At 35.9% G+C, this 23,128-nt stretch overlaps 1 protein-coding gene across 1 annotated transcript in view; it reads right to left on the bottom strand.

Moving 5' to 3' along the window:
• Positions 1-1,167: 1,167 nt before the first annotated feature.
• The window catches only part of LOC150098405 (prostaglandin E synthase 2-like), a 60,946-nt gene continuing 38,985 nt past the window's right edge, over positions 1,168-23,128 (bottom strand). The window contains exon 4 of the mRNA XM_090405688.1: positions 1,168-1,914. Within this exon, the coding sequence (XP_090261814.1) occupies positions 1,750-1,914 (165 nt within the window). The 3' untranslated portion in view covers positions 1,168-1,749. The remainder of the gene's footprint in view (positions 1,915-23,128) is intronic.

Here is a 23,128-nt window from a genome sequence, read left to right as displayed (position 1 = left end):
TTTCTTAAATACAATATGGAATAACTGCAGTAACAAATCAAGCATGAATGTGAGCAATAAAAAAGACTATGAAATAGTCAGGAACATTGTAAACATTGGCACATTAGCAGTAACCAGAATGGAGAACCTATAAAACATTTCAGCTATTTAATAATGGTGATAAATTTAATCTGAAAATAGACAACGGAATAAGCAAAGCTAATATGGTGTGGAGTCAACTGAATGAACTCGTATGAAATAAGAAAGAAATTAGTCATACCTTAAACCAACTATATACAAGACAATGTTAAAACCAATTTTAATTTATAAATCAGAGAAGGGGTTAGAAATAAAACAGTTGATCAAAGACTAGAAAGAACAAATACGAGTTCAAAGAAAAATTAATGGAGTAAACATATGGCATCAATGGCAAAAAATCATCAAAAATGAAGATATTAGGAAAGAACTTAACATTAGTAGCATTCAAGGATGTGTGAGCAGAGCTAATCTCATATGGTATGGTCATTTCAAATGGGAGAGGAAAGGTTAGTAAAGAGATGTTTGATGCCATAATGGCAGGAAAAGAACCAGAGGAGGACCAAAATCTAGGAAGATTAATGCAGCTGAAGTGCTGCAGAAGACTTAAGTATATGATCTAACAACACCGGAGTCCTGACAGACAACAAACTAATTTGATGGAACACTATGAGCAATAATAATGTGACAGGATGATGTTAATTTGCAAATATTCTATAAAAAAGCTATTGAAATATAAATATTAACACCGATATATTGTTAAAAAAATTTAACATTATACATTCTATATTTTATATACAAAACTCATTCTATCTTTTATAAGATAAAACATTTTATAACTATATAAATTCTAAAATTATATGATCATATCTCAACACTATATTGCTATTAAAAATTGGCCAGATATATTTCAGTAAGAAATAGTGAAGGCATCACCACATAAAGTGCATGTTTAAGGCACATGTGAATTAAAACAAGTTTTAAAACTCATTCTATCTTTTATAAGATAAAACATTTTATAACTATATAAATCCTAAAATTATATGATCATATCTCAACACTATATTGCTATTAAAAATTGGCCAGATATGTTTCAGTAAGAAATAGTGAAGGCACCACCATAAAGCGCATGTTTAAGGCACATGTGAATTAAAACAAGTTTTACTATCATCATAAAACATACCTGCAGAAACCTAAAAATGACTACATAAATTATTAAAAAAAAAAAAAAAATGATGTAGATATTTGGCAGTATGCATGTGGAAAGCAAATTTTGACGAACACACACTAATCAATGAAAACACTTCATTGGCGTTGGACCTATCACTACATTCACTATTAAAAAAAAAAAAAATCACTGATAAAGTGGGAATTGTGAAGCCACAGTACAAGGATTGCACTATAATAAATTTCTTCCAGAACCACATCAATAATGCATTGGTGTGACAAGTGAATGAGTTTAGCTGCTGATAGTTTGTTAACATTAACAATGTTTAATGTAATTCATTATCACATTGGTTTTTCATTCAATGCATTAACATTTACTGAAATTTACCTATTAAATTGCAATTTTTCAAAATATTGCATTTAAAAACATTTCACATATCATAAAATGTACAACATGATAAAAATATTCTCTTATTTCATTTACACCCACATTTCATATAAATAGGTACACTTAAAATTAAGTAGCAAATATTTTATACATAAAAATTCAGCTGACTTAAAAAATATTTATGCTTTTATTTCTTCCTGTACTAAGACATTAAACTGGCATGTCCCACGGTGCGAAATGATGGCTGATTTCATTTTTTCATACCACATATGAATCGATGTGTTTCTAATTAAATCTTGGAAAGCTGAACATTCTTCTATAGCACTTAAAACTCCATATGCACTCTAAAAAATAAAATTAAATAGTTATAAAACTTATAAAACATTTAAATATAATACAGTCATACCCCGAAGTTACACGGTAGGTGGGACCAATAAAAAGCGCATAAGTCGAATTCGCGTAACTCGGGATATAATTTTGCATGTAATTTATTACAAACATACAAAATATTAGTTAATTGGGACCAAAGGTTTACAAAAACACCTATATTTTTTAATAAATATAATCATAAATGTAGTTTTTCGTACATAAAAAAAGAAAGTTATTTCGATGTCGATGGTTTCATAAAATCTAATAGATTTGTCTGACGGCATAATGTCTTTTTCTTGTCAAACAAAATTTCTTTATAGCAAGCTAATGATTTTTTTTTATTCCTTGCCTTGTGGGTACAATTCATTCTTCGTTAGAATCTATGTCCTCCAAAATCTGTAAACCTTTCTTTTATGATTGTTCTTACCGTGGATTCCTGTAGATTGAACTACTTTGCTACCTCACAAATTTTCATTCCGCCTTCAAAATCCTTAATAATGTTGAGTTTTGTTTCCAAAGTCAATGTTTTTCTTTTCTTGCTAGCTGTAGAAGAATCGGACTTGCTTCTTTTGGACGACATTATTATTTTTTATGTGATAAAATTTTTATCAAGAACATAACATTAAACAATCACAAGGTTTGTAGACTATAAAAATAGTGTATGAATGGAGACTGCACTAAACACGTCAGTGCTTGTTCGCAGCATGTGCAACACTGGCGAATGCGGCTGGTGCTGGAAAGATATGACTAGTGGTGAGGCGTGAAGTGGGATGGGAATACGTACATACAAGAAACCACGTAACTCCGGATTCGCATAAGTCGGGGTATGACTGTAATTAGAAATATTAAAAAACAGAAAGGTAAATTACTAAAAAAAATAAATAAATCCTCCAGAATTTATAGTTAATAATACACTTTTAAATTTAAAAGAAATCAGATCCTTTGTCATGCAATTTGTTCATGAGATACACAATTTCACAATTCGTTAATATAGTCACTAAAGGGTAAGTGTACATACAGAGTAGCAAAGCTATTTTTTTTTTGGAGTAGTCTGAAAAAAAAAGCACAAGTAAATAGTGGAAGCAATGACATCTACATTCTCACAGATGAAGATTGCTCTGCAAAAAAAAAAAAAAAAAGTACTTTAATACTAGCTATTCCACAAAATAAGCTTCACTATTGCAATGAATCATGGCATGTACTCTCAAGTTATTTCTTTATGGACTGAACTCCATGAGTGCAAAAAACCAATGCACCTCACTGTGTCCTATAATGTTTCCAACACCATCATATGTAATTCTCTCTAAGTTTCTAATACAAATCCTAAAATCTTTTTATTTTTTCACCACATCATGCCATTATAAAGATGCTTGTTTTTCCAAGACACTAACATTCACATTCTAATAAACTAATGCAAATGTTCAAATGGGGTCTTACAGATGACCTAATCTAAGACATCACCTTCTTCATGTAGCTTCTTCTTCAATGTGAGGGTGCGGCACCATGTCCTTCCAGTCCTGTCTGCTAGCAGCTTTTTTTTTTTTTTTTCCCAGCATAGTCACATGATCCTGTCCATGATCTTATATCATCAAACCATGTCCTTTTTTACCCTCTTGATCCTCTTCCCATAATCTTTCCTTCTAAAGCTGTTAGTGTCCTCTGTCCTGCTGATCTCCTCAATACATGTCCTGTCCATCTCATATTTCTCTGGATCATTTCCTGCAATAAAGATTTCTATGTTTTCATTCTCTGTAGTACCTCTGCATTTGTCACATGCTCTGTCCATGAGATTTTCAGGGATCTTCTGAAGCACCACATTTCAAAGGCCACTATCTGTTGTCTTATTTTGAATACCTAGGTCTCATTTCCATATGTGAAAACTGGCCAAACTAATGTTCTTATCATTCTCTTCTTTGCCTCTATACCCACAAAACTTCTGAGCAGATCTTTTTTCAAAGGCATCTTTTGCTATGGCAGTTCTTATTTTTATTTCTTTATCTTGTTTTCCATCTGCAGTAAAGTAGATACCTAAATATTTGTATTCATTGTATATGTGCAATTTTTATATTTTTATGAATATTTCTGACTTGGATCTATTTTCTTTTGAGATTTTCATAAATTTGGTCTTTTTTGCATTTAAATGTAGGCCAAAATCTTTACCTTCTTCAGTTAGTAGGTGCAGTAATGTGATTAATTTGTTTCTATTTTCTGCTATTAGAATGGTATCATCAGCATATTTAAGATTGTTGTATTTTATACCATTGATACTGATTCCTATATTTTGTTTTTCAATCTTTTCATCACTGTCTCACTGTAAATATTAAATAGATTTGGTGAAAGGATACAGTCCTGTGTAACTCCTCTTTTTATTTTCACTTCAGAAGTCTCAGAGTTAAACAGCTGCATTTTCTGCTTGGAGTAAATCATTTTTATAAGTTTATGTACATCATCTTCTAAAGTCTAATTTTTTTAGAATATTAAACAGTTTATTGTGTTTTACTTGATCGAAGGCTTTCTGAAAGTCTATAAACCATATGTATATGATCCTCTTCTTTCCAGTAATATTTTTAGTTCCAGGATAGCATTAATAGTTCCCATTCCTCTTCCTCTTCTGAAGCCTTTCTATTGTTCACTTAGTTCATCGGTTAAGGCTCTTTCAATTTCTTTGTTAAAATGATTAACAGTGGTTAAAATGATTTCAGATACATGAGAGATGATTAGGCTCACAGTTCTATAATCCTCACAATTTTGGGCATTATTTTTCTTTGGAATTGGTATGCAGAGTGATGTTGTAAAAGATTCAGGTAATTCTCCTGTTTTATAGATGTGCTGAATGGTGTCCACTAAGTAGGTGTTACTGTAACCAGTCAAAGCTTTCAGCAGTTCTGCAGGGATGTTATCACACCCAGGGGATTTATTATTAGGAAGATTCTTGATTATGTGTTGTATCTCATTTCTTGCAGGTGTACATAACCTAAGGTGTCGTAAATTGTTGCTCATGTTCTCATCATCATCATAGAGATTTGATAAATATTTCACCCATCTTTCATTTATCTTTTCATTATCAACAATTATGTTTCCCTCTTTGTCCTTGATGTTGTTAGATTGTGTTCGTTTTGCTTTTCCATTAAGTTCTTTCACTTTCAGGAATACTTCTCTGGTTTTGTCCTTTTTGTAACACTTTATCTCGGTGCATTGGTTATTTATCCATTCTTCTTTCAATCTCCTGCATAATTATTTGATTCTCTTATCCATTGTTTATATCTTAATCTTTCTTATTCATTCGCACTTCTTGTCCATGTTCTTCTTTCATCGATAAGGTCAATTACTTCTTGCATTATCCATGTTTTTTTTTCTTTCTTTCTTCTTGTTTACTGATGTGATTCTTAGCAGAAGTTATGATAGCTGTTTGTAGTTTGTTCCGTTGGTAAGGTTCAATTTCATTTTGTAACTGTGCAGTCGGTAGTTCTGAAACATTTTCATTAAATTTTGATGTTACCGTTGCATTTTGTAGTATCTGTAAATCCCATTTACATAGGTTTGTTTCTTTTTAATTTTTATTGCTTTCAGACCAATATTTATCATCATTAGGACAAAGTCTATGATCAGATCCACAGTCAGCACTTGACATGACCTTTGAGTTCTGTACTCCGTTGAAGTAATGCTTACTGATCACAATATAGTCTAACTGATTTTTATATTGGGAAGGTAAAAAAGATACACCTGGGAAAGTCCATTAGGACTTTCCCAGGTGTATCTTGCTGTTGGTTTTTGTTCAAAATAAGTATTAGTTATGATGAGACTGTGTTTCTTTCAGAAGTCAACTCATTTTTGTCCTCTCTCATTCCGAATTACAATTCCCACATGTGTAGATGTTCTCGCTCTGATTCAACTTTTGTTCCAGCTGCCCCATAACACAAATAACTTGATTTTTCTTGCCTCCAGCTACCTTTATACACCACTCTATTTCATCATATATGTTATCAGCATCTACTTCCTCATTCTGTTCTGTAGGAGCATATATCTGAATGATAAGCATATCTCTGGCCTTGGCATTCACTAGAATTGCTATTACTTTGATTTTTTAATATGTGATTTTGTTACTAATTTTCTTCTCCACAATGAACACTACACCTCTCCTTCACATTTTTCCACCTGAAGAATACAACTTATATGTCTTATCATTTGGAAGTTACAACTCAAATTCCGACGAACCCTTCCAAAAGGTTTCACTTATTCCCATATACAATATACCAATATTCAGTCTCTCCATTTCTCTCATCACATAGCCATTTTCCCAGGTTTATTCAAACCTCTTACATTCCAAGTAGCAATCTTCAAGCAATTTCTACATTGACCTTCTTTATAGCAGTCACTGATGATGTCAGGGTGATGATGATCACCCTGACATCACTGTTCCAGATATATTGAGACCACCTGGACTTTAGTTTTCTTCTGTTCAGACATGATGCTTTTGCATAGTGCAGAATTTTTTACAGAACAGGCCACCAGAACTACCAACTCCCAATATGAATGGAGGACTGCAGCTGCTGTTGGTTAGCGGGTCCCTTGGACCTAGCCGGGAGGTCTGCAAAGTAATGCCCCTAACCATTCCCCTCATCGACCACCGAGGAGACACCCCCAATGCACCATGACAGCTCAGCGACAGGAAGACATCGCCTTAAAAGAACAAATCCTTTCCACATCCCAAATGACATAGCATGCCTACTAAAAATCCCGCTATCTACAAGAAGTTTCTCCTTTCAGGAGAAAATATTCAAAGTTTTTGTCTTTGAGACAGGACTCAGCATGTCTTCTCAGTTGATTAAACCATACAAATGCCATTAAAGAATTATTTTCTACATTCAACAGGTATTATGCAAAGACTAAGTTCATCCTTGAAATTAACAACTAAACAATGGTTTTTTTATTGCCTCAATATCAAAAAAATTAACTTTCAAAACTCATTTCTGAATACTGTCAGCTACACTTCCAAAACTACCAAAGTTCAACAGGAAATTCTCCAGTGTTTTTAGTACAAACACACACACTCTTCACCTCCCATACTTCATAATGAACACCACTAACCAGACTAAAAATCATCAAACCAAATGTTCATGCCAATATCATAACAAGATACCATTTTCTTTCATTAAACAAATCATGAACATATCCTCAACAGCTAAGTCATTTTAATATTGATTTAATGGTATTTTTTATAATTACTGATTGTAGTATTCGTGTGTATGACTGGGTGGTTGAGTGTGTTTATTTATAGTTGATATCTTTATACCATGTACGACAAAGTGTGTTATTCATATCAATGATGCAAATGAGAATAATGGCGCAGCCAAGGTTGTGCAGGGAGTTTGACATGGGAGATTTTGAGAAATGTAGCATATGTGCCATGTATTCACTGCCAAGAGAAGATTTTCCAAGAGAAAGATTCAAATAATGCCATGAATCTATGACCTATCTCCTTGCTTTACTCCACCTTTAAGCTCTTTGAAAGAATTCTCTTTAAAAGAATTTCACCACTCATTGAAACAGCATGCCCACCTGAACAAGCCAGCTTCAGGCTGGGAAGAAGTTGCTGTGACCAGGTCCTGGCCTTGACAACACACATTGAAGTAGGCTTCCAGAAGAAACTTAAATCTGGAGTCACTTTCATTGATCGAACATCAGCTTATGATGCAGTCTAGACCTTCTCCAAAAGCTAGGCAATATTATAAGGTGTAAAAAAAACTTTGTAGCTTTTCGAATCCATTCTCTCCAACAGAAAGATCCAGATCCATTGGTGGAAAAAAGAGCAGGCCCAGATTCCTCTACAATGGTCTCTCACAGGACTGTGTTAGCCCCTTTACTCTTCAACATCTACATGTCTGACATACCACATACCAGCTCACGGAAATACATGTACACCAATGGCCTAGCAATCCCACACCAGTCTGCCTCCTTTGCCAACCTGGAAACAACCTTGAACACAGACCTAAACATCCTGGAAGAGTACTTCAATGGAATTTATACACTTACTGAGAGATAATTACTTGAAGCGGAGGGGACTCAGGGTATGAGTGTTGAATCTAGTTATAGAATCAGAAAACCTCTCTATAATTAAGGTGGCTATATTACCTCCAAATAGGGGAAGTGATCTTGACTTGAGAGGTAGCAAAATTTGGAAATTCCAGTTAAGGGGGTATATGTGGAACTACAAGATATGCTAATATGATACACTTAGGATGCAGCTTGAAGCAGTACTATGGCATAAAGATCTGCAAGGGAAGGATATTCACAGTGCATGGGGATATGGAGGAAGCAATATCACATTTTATACCCAAGGTCAAAGGAGTAAATCGGGTAGGAGTTAGATGGATGAGTTGAATCATTAAGCATGAGCTGCAAACAAAGAAAATGTTGTGGAGGGTATATAAGGAGAAAGGTGACCAGCTAACAAGTAGGAGGAAGAATGACTATGGAAGGATAACTTTAATGAATGCAGATGGTAGAGAAGTAACAGAGGCAGACAAAGTTGTTGAGCTACTAAGTGATCATTTTGCAAGAGTATATCATCATAATGAAGAGTTTGTTATGACATAGATGACAGGGACTGATGTCAGAACAGAGGTTGATGAATTGGAGGTACTTAGTACATTGCAGAATCTGAATGCAAATACAGCTGTGGGATTGGATGGGATATCAAGCTTGAATTTTAAGAGAATGACAATGCCTTTAGCTAGGCTGTTTAAGCCTCAACTCAGGCAAAGTCTCAAAAGAGTGGAAGGCAAAATAATTCCTTTGCATAAAGGAGGATGTAAGTCTTTGGAAGCAAATTACGGATCCAACAGTATCTCAGGAGTGGTGGTAAAAGTACTGAAAAAGTTGGTGAAAAAGAGAATTCAGGAATGAAGGAACAAGAACATGATAACTTATGAAGGGTTGTTCATAGCGTAGTAATTTACTAATTTTTTATAATAGAGTGACAGTTGAGGTGGATAAAGGGAATGGCTACATTATGTTACTGCTGGATTTTGCAAAGGTTTGACAGGGTACCACATGGAACTCTATTATGCAAACTGCAACAAATGGGGATGGATATGAAACAGATGATATGGATAAAAGGGTGGTTGATGGACAGATACCAAAAAGTAGTATATGGAAGAGCACAATCCAGGAGAAGGTGGGAGACTAGTATGCTGCAGGACTTGTAGTGGAACCACTGTTGTTTAATTTGTATATAAATAATATAGGAAATAATTTGAAGGGAGATGTATTCAATTGTTTGCTGATGATGCAAAGTTGGGTAGGGTAATAGTTAATCATGTAGACATGATGTAGACAGCTTGTAGTACTGACACCAGAGGAAAACATAATGGATGTCAATATAAATGTGTAAAAGTGTAAAGTTATACATTTTGGGATACAAATATTACAATTTGTGTACCACATCGAGGGAACTGTACTAACTGATGAAGCCATTTAGTCATAATAGTAGATAGAGTTGAAGTTTAGAAGGCTTATTGCTAATTATAGCAATAAGCCTTCAATAACCAAGTAATCCTGTGAGCTACTATAGCTAGAGTAGCTCACAGGATGACTTGGTTATTGAAGAACATACTAACAAGTAGAGATAAGGGAGTTAACTCTCCTCTTTATAAAAACTTGATACACCACATCTGGATTACTGTGCTGTGGTCTGTTCAGCTGGGTTTCTTGGGGATGAAGAAGTGGTGGAGAGGATCCAGAGGAAAGTGACCAAGACAGTGAGTGGTCTTTGGAATGCTTCCTATGAGGATAGGTTTAGGGCTGGTGGATTGCAAAAGTTGATTAATAGGCAAAAAAGGGGGATATGACAGGAGAAATGTTTCAGTATTTGGCTAGTGGGGCAGAAAAAGAGGTCATCTCTGGACTTGGGTAAGAATGTGGTTAGCACTGGAGTGAAGACTCTATTTTTCACTTGGAGAGAGTTGTTAATGAATGGAATGGGTTTCCTGAATCAGTTGCGAGTGTCTTGTCTGTTAATGGTTTCAAGGAAAGGTATGATAGAAAATATGTTAATAATTTGCATCTCCCATGATGAGTTTTAGGGGTCCATGGAGGTGCACTTGCAATAATAATAAAATATGAAAACATCATAATAAAGCAGTTGCAGGTACTATAACATTACAGCGAGGTGCCTGGCCAGTTGTGAAGTTATATTATACACAGGGTTGACCCAAAGATGGTATTTTTACAAAGTCAATAAATACTTTCATGAGTACTGCTTCCTAATGCTCTTATTCAAATATTATTTTTAAAAATCTCCCTATACAAAAAACAACAAACTATCAACTTGCACAATACAGGACACAAACTTGTACCAAGCTGAAACAACTCAAAAGCAGAATTTACAATGTCTAAACTAGTTTTATAAAAGAGGAAATCAAAACCGGAAAGAGAACAAGTTAATTTTACAACACCAGAAAAGGCTTCTTTTTTTTTAACTATATAAACAATATCAAAATCTTACTTCAAATTAAGAAATAAGTAAATCATGTTTGAAGCACCTGTTGCCATGTAAACAGCATTCATTTTTTCTGTGGTTAAAATTGTCTTAGAATATCCTTTCTGCAGTTGCTTCTTACTATAGCAAACTCATGTGGACAAAAAAGGAATCGTTTACTATAGTGAATTTCCTTTAAAATGGTACTGTTACTATGGGCTTTTGCCAGAACTGTTTTCTTTTACTTCATTTTCCTGAGTGATTAAATAGTAGATGCACTATTTGGTAAATTAAATTATCCAAATGGAGAAATAGAATTAAAATGAAATCCAAATTCTAACAGAATTTAACTCACTCAGGAAAATGAAATTTACTATTCAAAAAAGGAATAGTAAACTATTTCTTTTTTGTCCACATAAGTTTGCTATAGTAAGAATCAACTGCAGAAAGGATATTCTAAGACAATTCTAAGAGCAGAGAACACTCAAGAACCACTTTAACCACAAAAGCTGTTTAACAGTTTTCAAGAAAGGAAGGAGCATAGAATGAATGAAGAAAGAGGTATGTGTAATAGAGTGTAACACGTATGCAGCATGGTAAAGAGTAAGAGATTGTGTTTGTGGAGATGGAGGGAGGGAGGGAGAGAGAATGAACAGAAGATTAGAGAAACTATGGATTTGTTGGAAGTGCGATATATTATTAGACTACGATGCAATGAATGCAAAATAGACTGAAAAGATATATGGCGTAAATGAAAGAAACAGAAATGAAACAAAAGCTAGTGAAACTGAGGGAGTGAAAGAATGCAAGAATGTGGAAGCAAAAGTTAGTGATAAGGGAGCAAAAGAAAGTATGAATGAGGAAACAGAAATAAGGTATGGCAGAATGAGAGGTAGTGAGGCTGCAGGAGTGACAGAGTGAAATTGTTGGAATGCAAGATTTGATGAAACAGTTATTGAAAATGAAAAACGAAATGAGGAACATACAGAGTGATGTTAGACATTTAGTGGAAACTAATGAAAGTGTGCAAGAAAGAAAAAAAAGAGATGAAGAGTGATTCCAGGATAGCAATATATGGAGATTCTATAGTTAGAGAATTACATAATGAGAGATCCATAAGATCTGCTACCCAGGAAGGTGTAGGATAATTCAGGTGTTGGACATGAGGAAGAAACAAGCAAGAGAGCTAGTGGTGATTTGGGGGATGAATGATCTAAGTGGACATGAGGAGCATTATAAAGGAGGGTGAATATCAGGAGATTATTGAGAAGAGTGAAAGATAACAGTGTGGTAGGAAAAGTTGTCAGCATGTTGCTAAGGTATGACAATGATGAATTGCGATGCAGAGCCAAAATCATGAATGGTATGCTAGCAGAGCTCTGTGAGGAGAAGGGAGTACAATTTGTGGATGTATGGCATGTTTTGGAGGGAAAAATGAAATTATACAAGTGGAATGGGTTGCATTTAAATGGCTTTGGAGTGAGCACACTGGAGAAAGTGCTGCTGGATGGAAACACAGTATGGAAGTACAGTGTGTGATGCACGCAAGATCAGATGCAAGAGATGAAGTGAAAAATCAAGAGACAGGTAATGAAGAGACAGAAGTACTTGGAAAACAGTAGTAGTGTTAGAGATGAAGAGAGAGAGAGAACAGGATTACAAGAGAAACAGGGTGAAGTGGACTTAAGTCCACACAGGGAGACATGGCATAGGGAAAGTGGATGCTGAAAGTGGCAGTGAATGTGTGTATGAAGATGGAGTATATTGCAATACGGGTGGGGAAGTTGAGACTGAGCAGATATATATATAGTAAGTGGTGATAAAGGTGATTGGGCAGGTGTGGTGGAGAAATCACAACCATCAAGTGGCTTTAATAGGACTGGTTATAGACCTAAAAATGAATTACTGTTTGTTTACAAATGCTAGAAGTATCAGAAATAAGGGAGATGAAATGGTTTCACTGACTGAATTTATTTACTCCAAAATCATTGAAATAAGTGAAACATGGTTGAATGAAGATGATATTCTAACAGGAATAGAAATGGAAGGATACAGTATTTTTCACGATGATATATGAAGGGGGGGGGGGGGAGTGCTGCTGATGATAGCAGAGGAATTACCATATTTTTCTGTGTATAAGACACCCCCCATGTATAAGACGAACCCTACTTTTTCAAACCCAAAATTAAGAAATTAATATTTTAAACATAAAACAGAACACATTTGATATTTTTTTTTAATATTCAAAGTATAATTAGTAATTAGGTAATATTTTTAAGATACATACTAAGAAATTATGCATCACTCTCAGTTCCAGGCATATAATTTTCTTCATCACTATTAGTTCCAGACATATCACTTTCTTCAATCTCTAATGCATGACTCTTGTCTTCAGAGTCATTTTCTATATATATATATGAGATCATCCTCAGTTCCATCCATGGCATTGCTGATTCCACATTTCTTGAAGGACTTCACAACCACCTCTTGCTTGACTCCATCCCATGAGTTTAGGAACAATTTGCATACCTCAGTAATGGTTGGTTTTTTCACTCTTCCTGTCAGTGTCAAGTTATTACCTGCTTTTTTTGCATCCAATTATTCCATTCTTCTTTCATTAGAGCTTTGAAGATTGATAGAAATATCTAGTGGCTGTAGCTGCCCTGAATGTCCATCAGGAATAACTGCTAGCTGTATTCACAAATCTGCTGCAACCCTTTTTGTCTTTTCTGTTAAATGTGCTTAGAACTGATCAAACATGAGCACAGCTGGCCTCTTCGAGAGCTCCAAGTCTTCTGGACCATATCTTTGCACACCAAATAGCCATTATCTCTTCATTTATCCAGCCATTCTCATGAACTTGGACAAGAATGCCAGGTGGTATGCTCTCTTTAGGATAAGTTTACCTCTTTAAAATGAGCATAGGAGGCAGTTTAGTATCATCTGCACAGCATGAAAGGACAGCAGTATAGTGTCTTTTCATGACCACCTGTTTTGATTGCCACTGCTTTGAACCCCTTGCATATCAACAGTTCTGTTGGAAGACACGTTAAAATTGAGAGGCACCTCATCCATGTTTTCGTGAGAAATAGGATACAAAAATGGGTTGATAACAGCAGTATCATTATTTTTTGTGGTTATCAACATGGGTTTGTTTGAGGGAGATCATGTTTTACTAACTTACTTATGTACTATAACAAGGTGAAATATACCTTGGACAGGGGAGATGCATATACAGTGGTGTACTTGGATTTTGCAGAAGATTTTGATAGACTGCCACACAACAAGTTGGTAATAAATTAAAAGAGATGGGATTGGATAACAGACTTCTGAGTTGGATCAGTGACTAACTGTCAGATAGGTATCAGAAAGTTGTATATGGGGGTGCAGTATCCCAAAAGAGGAAGGTCACAAGAGGTATACCGAGATCAGTTTTGGGACCATTGTTGTTCAATTTGTATGTTAATGATATTAAGATTGGTTTAAGTAGTGATATGAAGCTGTTTGCAGACCTTACAAAAGGCCTTGAACAGAATGAATGAATGAACAGGTAAGTGGAACTGTCAGTTCAATGTTGCAAAGTGTAAGTTTTTGAGATTTGGTAAGCAACGACAGGATGGAGAGTATACACTTGGTGGAGAAACTTAAAAGGAAGCAGAGGAGATCTAGAAGTGATGGTGGATAAGCACCTGAAATTCAGTGTTCACACATATTGTACAACTTGTGAAGAAATAGAGAAGTTATGATGCCACTGTATAAGGCTTTGATCAGGCCTCATATGGATTACTGTGAACAGATTTGATCACTGTGTTTTCAATGTGATGAGAGTAGGCTGGAAAGGATCTAGAGAAAATTCACAAAAGTGGTCAGTGGTCTTAGGAATATGGAGTACAAGGACAGATTGAGAGAATGCAAGTTGCAAAGCCTCATGAATAGGAGGAAGGGAGGGGGGGGGATTTATGATTGAGACATATAAGCTAGTCAGGGTTTTTTATTAGGTGTCGTTTTTACAACTCATATTACAAATATATCTAATAAAGCTCTTAAAAAGCTTAATATCATTAAAATGCTTTGTGGCACAAAGTGGGGTGCAAAACTAAAGACACTCAAAACTACATATACTTCGCTCATATGAACCACTATGAAATAAGCTTCATCAATCTGGGCTCCAGCTACTACTAAACTCAAATGGGAAACTTCACAGAGTACAATCAAGAGCAGCAAAAATTATTATAGGTGGGGTCTCATCCACATCACCAGAGTTAAAGATCGGTACTATCAACATAAGAAGCCTGAATGGCAAAGAAATGGAGCTAGCAGAGGAATCAGATAAATACCAGATCGACATAATAGGGGTGACTGAAACAAAAAAGACAAAAACTGGTGAGATCTTTCTGAGCAATAAATACAAAATGTTATATTCAGGCAATGACAGTCAAGGAAAAGAAGGAATAGCCATAGTATTCAACACAAAATACAAGACTAATCTTCTTCAATGGCAGTCAGTCTCAAGTAGAGTAATGTGGGCAAATATGAGAATGGGGAACTGGACAATGAGACTTATTTGTGCCTATGGTCCCACAGAAGGTTCTACTAAGGTAGAAGTGGAGGAATTTTTTGAGGCTTTAGAAAAAGCAACTGACAGAATGAAAAAGAAAAAGTTGGTCCTTGTTGGGGATCTAAATAGAAGAGTAGGAAGTGATTGTGAGACATACAGAAATATTTTGGGAAAATTTGGAGAAAAGAGCAAAGCTAATAATAATGGCAAACACCTGTTGGATTTCTGCTCAGGACATGGACTGGTTATTAGTAATACCATGTTCCAACATAAATATGTGCACAAATTCACATGGAGAGAAGAAGCAAGGATTAAGAAAAGTCTCACTGACTATGTTATTGGTGATAGTGATGTTTTCTCATTGGTGCTGGACACCAGAGTGTACAGAGGATTTGAAATTGGAAGTGATCACTATTTAGTCTTGAGCAGGATAAAACTGAATTTCATATTGAAAAGAATAACATGTAAGAAAGTTTTAAAGCAAATAAAAGTTGAGCAGCTCTCAGATGTGAACTGTAGACTAAAATACACAAACATGATTGAAGAAAAAATGAAAGAGTTTGAGAACAGGAATCAAACCTTGGAGATTCAGTGGCAAACTCTGAAGAAAACATTGACTGATTCTGCCAGACAGGTATGTGGTGAGGTTGTCTGCAAGGATAAACAAATCAGAACTCCCTGGTGGACACAGGAAGTTAAAGAGGCAGGAAAAAAAGCAAGGAAAAGAAGAAAGCATATCAAGTTCCTGTCAAATAAGTCAGCTTGTGCTCTTAGAGAATACAGAGACAAATGCAAGAATGCTAAACACTGTGTAAAACTATCTAAACAAAAGTCATGGGAGGACTTTGGCAAGAATATGGAAAATAAATATCAAGAAGGTGGCAAAATATTCTGGAGGTTGTTGAAGAAGCTTAGCAATGGAGGAAAGAGTGCTGTAAAAGGAGTTAGAGATGATAAAGGTGACGTGAAAACGGGAGAAAAAGATATCCTTGAAGTATGGAGTAATTACTTTGAAAAACTGCTAAATGAAACAAACAGTGCTGACAGCACTGTGATAAAAAACACTAACCAGGCATGCAGTCAGGAATACATATCCATACTAGAAGTAGAAAAGCCATCAAAGGCTTGAAATGTGGAAAGGCAGCAGGAGTAGATGATATTCAACCAGAAATGGCAAAGTATGGTGGTATAAGAGTCATACAGTGGCTGCATAGTTCAGAAAGCCTGGACAGAGGTACGAATCCCCGATGATTGGAGTAGAGCTCTCACAGTACCCATATATAAAAAGGGAAATAAAACTGAATGTGACAATTACAGAGGTATTTCCCTACTGAGTGTTCCTGGCAAGATCTATGCAAGTATACTTGAGACACGATTGAGAAGAATTGTGGAAGAAAAGTTTGGTGAAGAACAAGCTGGATTCAGGCCAAATAGAGGCTGTCAAAATCAGATCTTCACTTTACGACAAATAGTTAAGAAAACATGGGAATATAACAAAGATCTGTATTTAAGTTTTGTCGATTTGGAAAAGGCATATGACAAGTGCCAAGAGAGAAGATATTCAATACGCTACAGTTATATGGTGTCAATGGGGCATTATATCAAGCAATATGTCGTCTTTATTCGAGTTGTAAATCAGCAGTTAGAATTGAAGGAAGTACAGGAAGATGGTTTAATGTTAAATCTGGCGTCAAACAAGGATGTACATTATCCCCTCTGTTATTCATTATCTATATGGATTACATTATGAAGGAAAGTGATATTAAACCTGATATCAAAATTGGAGATGTTAATGTCAGCTCTTTGCTTTATGCGGATGATGTTATACTTCTAAATAAATCCGCTACAAGTCTGCAAGATTCTCTGACTAAATTGAATAACTGTTGTAATAGATATGGTATGAAGGTCAGCAATAAAAAGACAAAGACAATGAAAACAGGCAGAATCATTGAAAATGTCAACTGTGTTGTGAATGGAGAACCTGTGGAACAAGTAAAACATTTCAGCTACTTAGGCACGATTTTTAGTGAAGATGGTAAATTAAATATAGAAATAGACAACAGAATCAGCAAAGCTGGTATGGTGGGAAGTCAACTAATTAAATTCATATGGAATAAGAGAGAAATTAGTCGGAACACTAAATTAGCTGTATACAAGACAGTGTTCAAACCAGTTTTAACTTATGGATCTGAGATCTGGATCAGAAGTAAAACACTTGCCCAAAGACTAGAGACCACAGATATGAGAGTCCTGAGAAAGATTATAGGTGGAACAGATGGCATCAATGGCAATATCATATTAAAAACGAGAATATTAGGAAAGAACTTGACATTGTCAGCATCCAGGAATGCATTAGCAGAGCTAATCTCAGGTGGTATGGTCATGGTCACTTAAACAGAATGGGCGAAGAAAGATTAGCAAAACAAGTGTTCTCTGCCAGGTTGGCAGGAAAACGACCCAGAGGAAGACCAAGATATAGGTGGATTGATATGGTACAAAGTGCCTTAGATGATAGAAATATAAGATCTAATAATGTTGGAGTCTTGACAAGAAGGAAAATTGTAGATAGGAAGTTAGTAATGATGTAGTACTATCATATCCTGTACACCTCCTGAGGGTACATGGCAGGAATTTGATGATGGGTCTCATCCACAAATAATTTAAAAACTCAACAAGAGTGTGGGCTTCATATACTACAAGACAGAAGAAAACTCTTGATAGTTAAATTCACTAACAGAATCGGAAGCCAACAACAGGATCACATCTCACTCAGGACTTTCGATGTCTGGACAAGAAAATCTAGACTAAAGTGATCATCTACTTTACAATATGATCATGAAATTAGAAAACAGATCGACTTAGAGCACCTGTGCATTGAAATAAGCAAAGAGCCACTCTTTTCCACTATTCTACCAAAAAACACAATGATAAACGTAAATCTCCTAGAAACTTGTTCTAATAAATTTAAGTTTTCGCAGGAAAGATTTAAGGATTCACAGCAAGAAAATAAAAGAAAAGGACTTGACTCTATACATCACTTAAATAATCTAAACCATGTCATTGCTTACACTGATGGATCACCTGATGAAGTCAAACAACTAGGTTCAGGATTTTTTTATAAATTCCACCTGAAGGTGAGGAAACTCAAATCAAAACCACACCTGGCAAAATAGCTTCAAACTTCACTTGTGAATTATTATTATTATTTCGGGCAACTCCAAGGAGTCGACAGACTCATTGAGGGAGGCCCTAACATCATGTTAAGAACAACTATTCGACATTCACACAGTATCTATCATACCACGCCTTGAACTCATTCACAGTCGTAGCACCTACAACAGACTCTGGCAGTTTATTCCACTCATTTATCACTCTCCAAGTAAAAAACCTAGCTCTAACACCCCTGCTAACCACATTCTTGCCCAGCTTCCATGTTTGGCGCCTAGTCCTCCAACCACCAGTCCTATTCTCAAAAATATCTTCTGGATTAATCTTATAGAAAACCTTCAGTAATTTGAATGTCTCAATCATATCACCCCTTTTCCACCTATCAACCAATTTTGCAACCCACAAATCTTCAACCTGTTCTCATAAGGTTCATTCCACAGACCTGCTATCATCTTGGTCACTCGTCTCTGGCTCCTCTCCACCCAGGTGAAACAAGAAGAAACACAGGTGCCCATATGTGGGCACAGTAGTCTAGATGGGGTATTATCAAGGCTCGATACAAAGGGACAATAACTTGTTTGTCTCTGCTTGTTAAAGTATTTTTCAGGAGCCAAGTGATTTGATGAGCTGATTTAGCCACTTTTGCGATGTGCTCCCTAAACTTCAACTCCCTATCCACCAACACTCCCAAGTCCCTGGCCTCATCAATCTCTTGGAGTACGATTCCACCAATGTGATATACTGCTGCTAATCTTTTCACCCCAAAATGCACAACCTTACACTTTGCCACATTAAATTGACATCCATTTTCTTTAGCCCAGTCCTCCAAACTATCAGCTATACAAACAGCTCTCAAGTTCTATCTCTCAAATTCAGTAATAAACATTACAGAAGGAATAACCATCTACAGCGACTCAAAATCTGCACTTGAGGCATTAAAAAAATGGAAAAACAAAACCACAGGAAGTTCATGATCTACTAACAATTTAAATTTGAAAAATAAGAATTATAAGCTGCAATGGATATCAGCCTATGTAAATATTGAAGGCAATGAAAGAGCAGACAGACTAGCCAAAGAAGAAAGATACTTACCTCAAAAATTACATCCACTATTACTAATTGATGCTAACTCTGTCGCCAAAATAAGATTAGTAAAACAAACTATCAAGAAGTGGAATGAAATCAGTGAAATTAATGAAAATACAGAAATAACCACCATCATCACCAGACTAAGAATGGAAATTTTAAAGGCATGTAAATTCTGCCAGATGGTATTAGGAGCTATGAAACATGCAAAAACTGTCCAGGAATTGAACTAACACCTACCCATATTTATTCTTGTCCAGCAATTGCTCTACAGAAAATTGACAATAACCCTAGAGAAAAGGATTATTTCATCAAAGTTCAATAGATTGCCAAAGCAGTTCTACAGATCCATGGCCATATCTAGAAGCTCTTCAATGGACTCGACAACATGAATCACATCAATCAACAACAATCACACTGGTAAAGAACATCATGACTAGAGTGACAAATTATGCAATACTCTTTTCTGATTGGATTGTAAAGTGTGAGAGTGCAGCTCCTTATGCCAGAGTGCATGATCATCTCAAATGTGGAATTTGGTGGCAGAAGTAACAGTCTAAAGCTGTTTCTTCTACTATGGACTAAAATTCTATGATTGTAATGTTTGGAAGGGTATATACTAATAGGCATTGGAATACTTCTGAATAATGCAATATGTCTTACACTGAAACAGATTTATGAAACAGTCTCTTCTAACGTGACAATGCACCATATCTTATGCAGGTATTATTATGAAGGTTTTTGAGGAAAACTATGCAGAAAAACTTGATTGGCTTGCATAGAGCCAGGCCCAATCACAAACCAATAGAACACTGAGTGCAAAAGACTAGTACATTGAATACTACATAGACTGATGGTCATGCTGAAAGAAGAATGGTGCAAAATTCCCAACTCGTATATATTCCAAACTTGTGGTGAGCATTATCCTGACATCTTCAATGGATGAACCTTTCTTGCCACCTTTCTAGTACCTACCTAAAAAGATGAAATGTGATTAAGGCCAAAGGAGGATCTATATGTTATAGAAGTGCTCATTAGATTTCTCTGAAAAAATGCTGTCACAATAGTTATTTCAATATTTTAGTATAGAATCAAGACTTTATTCCATGATATGACAATCATATTCTTACTATACCTATCAGTTCAAGTAGATGAGCATTTCTGCTCTCGAAGCAACATTTCACTTCCAACTGTAACATGGATATTTGTGAATATCTTTAGATAGTATACGAAATTCAATGCCTGCTATGAGACCAGGTATTGAATTATTCTGAGAGAACAGTCTCTCAGAATAGGTCTGATAATGAACAGGAGACAAGTTTTATTGTAGATGTTGCAGACTTAGTGCAGGTTGAGTTCACCATCTGAGATATTCTGAATTTAATCTTGGGATGCTTTGGCACATTTTGAATGGACAAAATTATCACATACATATATACATATATATATATACACACAGGGGGGTCCTCAAGTTGCGTCGGAGAACCATTCCTATGGACCGATGTAAGGCGATTTTCAATGCAAGTTGGAATTACCATAGCCTAAGTTACTTACCTAACCTAAAACACCCTAAAGTCATACGTATATATCAAGAAACAGAACTAGGCTATAGGAAAATGAAAGTGAGACCATAATTACTGTATAGTAGAGAAAAATGAGAACAATCCCCAAAATGACGAATGAAACTGTACATTCTGTACAGGTGATTTAAAAAAAAAAAAAAAAAAAAATTAAAACAATTCTTTACCTTTTATCCTGTGGTTGGCTTGCACACTGGAAGGGGCATTGCAAGGAGGGAGAGACTGACTTAATGGAAGGAGGAGAGGCTGCAGGAGATACTGCAGGAGGTGCAACTGAAGAAGATGGAGAGGCTGGAAGAGGAATTGAAGAGACAGTTGAGGTACCAGCATTTTCACAACATATAACAGGATTTTCAGTCTGATAGATCAACAAGGGCTTCAGTTTTAAGCTGCCAGCAGCATTAGCCCCAAGAAGCAAAGTCAGTCTCTCCTTACCAGCTTTATGGCCTGGTGCTGCCTTCTCCTCATTGGCAATATAGATACGATTAGGTATATGTTTCCAAAATAGGCCTGTCTCGTCCACATTAAACACTTGTTGAGCACTGTAGCCCTCCTCCCTTATTATCTCAGCCAACCCCTCAGGAAACTCACCAGCTGCTTTTTCATCACCACTAGCAGCTTCACCTTGCACCTTAAGGTTATGTAAATTTCCCCGAGCCTTAAACCGCATAAACCAACCTTTACTAGCATTAAACTCTTCACCTGCACTCGTTCCCCCCCTTTCACTTTTCAATGCCTCGATCTTTTCACCTTTTCTTGAATTAACATGAGGCTAATTGGGATACGGCGTTGATGCTGGTCTTCCAGCCAAAGAACAAGAAGCTTTTCCATCTCAATCATGAGCCTACTATGTTTTTTCATAATCACAGTCGATTTCATTGGCGGCAGCAATCCTTTCACGTGTTCAAGGATGCAAACTTTATCCTTGATAATAGTCCTGACTGTGGTACGACTTCAACGGGCAGCCGATGTTCGTTGGCGTTTCTCCCTTTTTTGCCCTTTTAATAATTTCTATTAAATTTCACTTCTAATGTAATGGCTTTCCTTTTCTTCGACACACTGCCATCGGAAGAGTCTGCCTTACATTTGGGAGTCATATTGAATGATAAAAAGTACAAAAAAATACAAACACAAAAATGAGAGAGTGGATGTAAACAAAAGCACGCGGTACCCAAAGAGTGTATGCTGGGACCCAAGCGATGCCACCTCTCCCAAACAGATGCCACGTCACGGCGTATTCTTCCGCCATGCTCACAAAAAAGTTCGCCTACGACATTTGAATTTTACATCGCGCTGCTTCAAGTCGAAATTTATTTTTCAAATTATTTATGGGATTACCGCCGTAAAGTCGAAACGATGCATGTTGAGGATGACGTAGGTCGAAGACTCCCTGTATTATAAAATATATTCAGTAATAACACTTACATATAAATTAAAATATACATGTGATCTCTCAATTATCCAATCTCCAAATAAAAAACTCCCTCGGTTAACCACTACTTGAATGGGTTAGCCTGTCAACTTTCTCCTGGAACAATCTTATCTAACACATTCAAATTGTGCCAAAGCATCCCAAGATTAAATTCAGAATATTTAACTACACTAAGTCTGCAACATTGGGAAAAACTTGCTTCCTGTTCAAACAGTAGTTGGGCCTTCTGGTTTCTTGCTATGGCTATTGGTGTAACATTTGCATTTCCATGCTTGCATTTCTGTCTCTGACATCCTCAAGGTGATATGGCAACACCAAAGATAAGGCTAACTTCCTGGTATGTTTTCTCCAATTCTTATATAGACATTCAGAAATGCCTTTTATATAAGGAATAGGAATTCTGTAAATCTCTATTTCAATTGAAGGATATAGAAAGAAAAAAAAAATTATTTTTCAGTAATTCTTGGGTTATAACTGTTAAAAATAGTCATTTGTATCAGTTTATTTCTTGTATAAAGGCTTATTCCAGAGGAGCAAATTTTATGGGTTCTGGATACCAATGTACTTCTGTATTTTATGAGAAGGTATGTGCTGATATGTATGATATGAGAAGGTATGTGCTGATATGTATGATATGAGAAGATATGTACTGATATGTATGTAGCAACCTATAAATGGTTTGCAGACTTTCAGAGCCCTATTTAAAAAAAAAAAAAATCAGCTAACGCCTTTTTATTCCCGTATATGGGGAGTAGGCGAGGCCATTTAGCCCTATCTAACTTTTGGAGACTGAGTGGGCAATTCAATCTCCACTGGTACCAATCAGAGATAGATGAACAATTAATTAGTGATAGACAAGGCTATCACTAATTAAGTGGTACACAGT

Source organism: Typopeltis vanoorti, chromosome 15 (assembly GCF_054136105.1).
Source record: "Typopeltis vanoorti isolate ZY-2024b chromosome 15, IOZ_Tvanoo_1.0, whole genome shotgun sequence".
Lineage (NCBI taxonomy): Eukaryota > Metazoa > Arthropoda > Arachnida > Uropygi > Thelyphonidae > Typopeltis > Typopeltis vanoorti.
The sequence above is the reverse complement of the archived record's forward strand: the minus strand, read 5'-3'. Positions and strand labels throughout refer to the sequence as shown.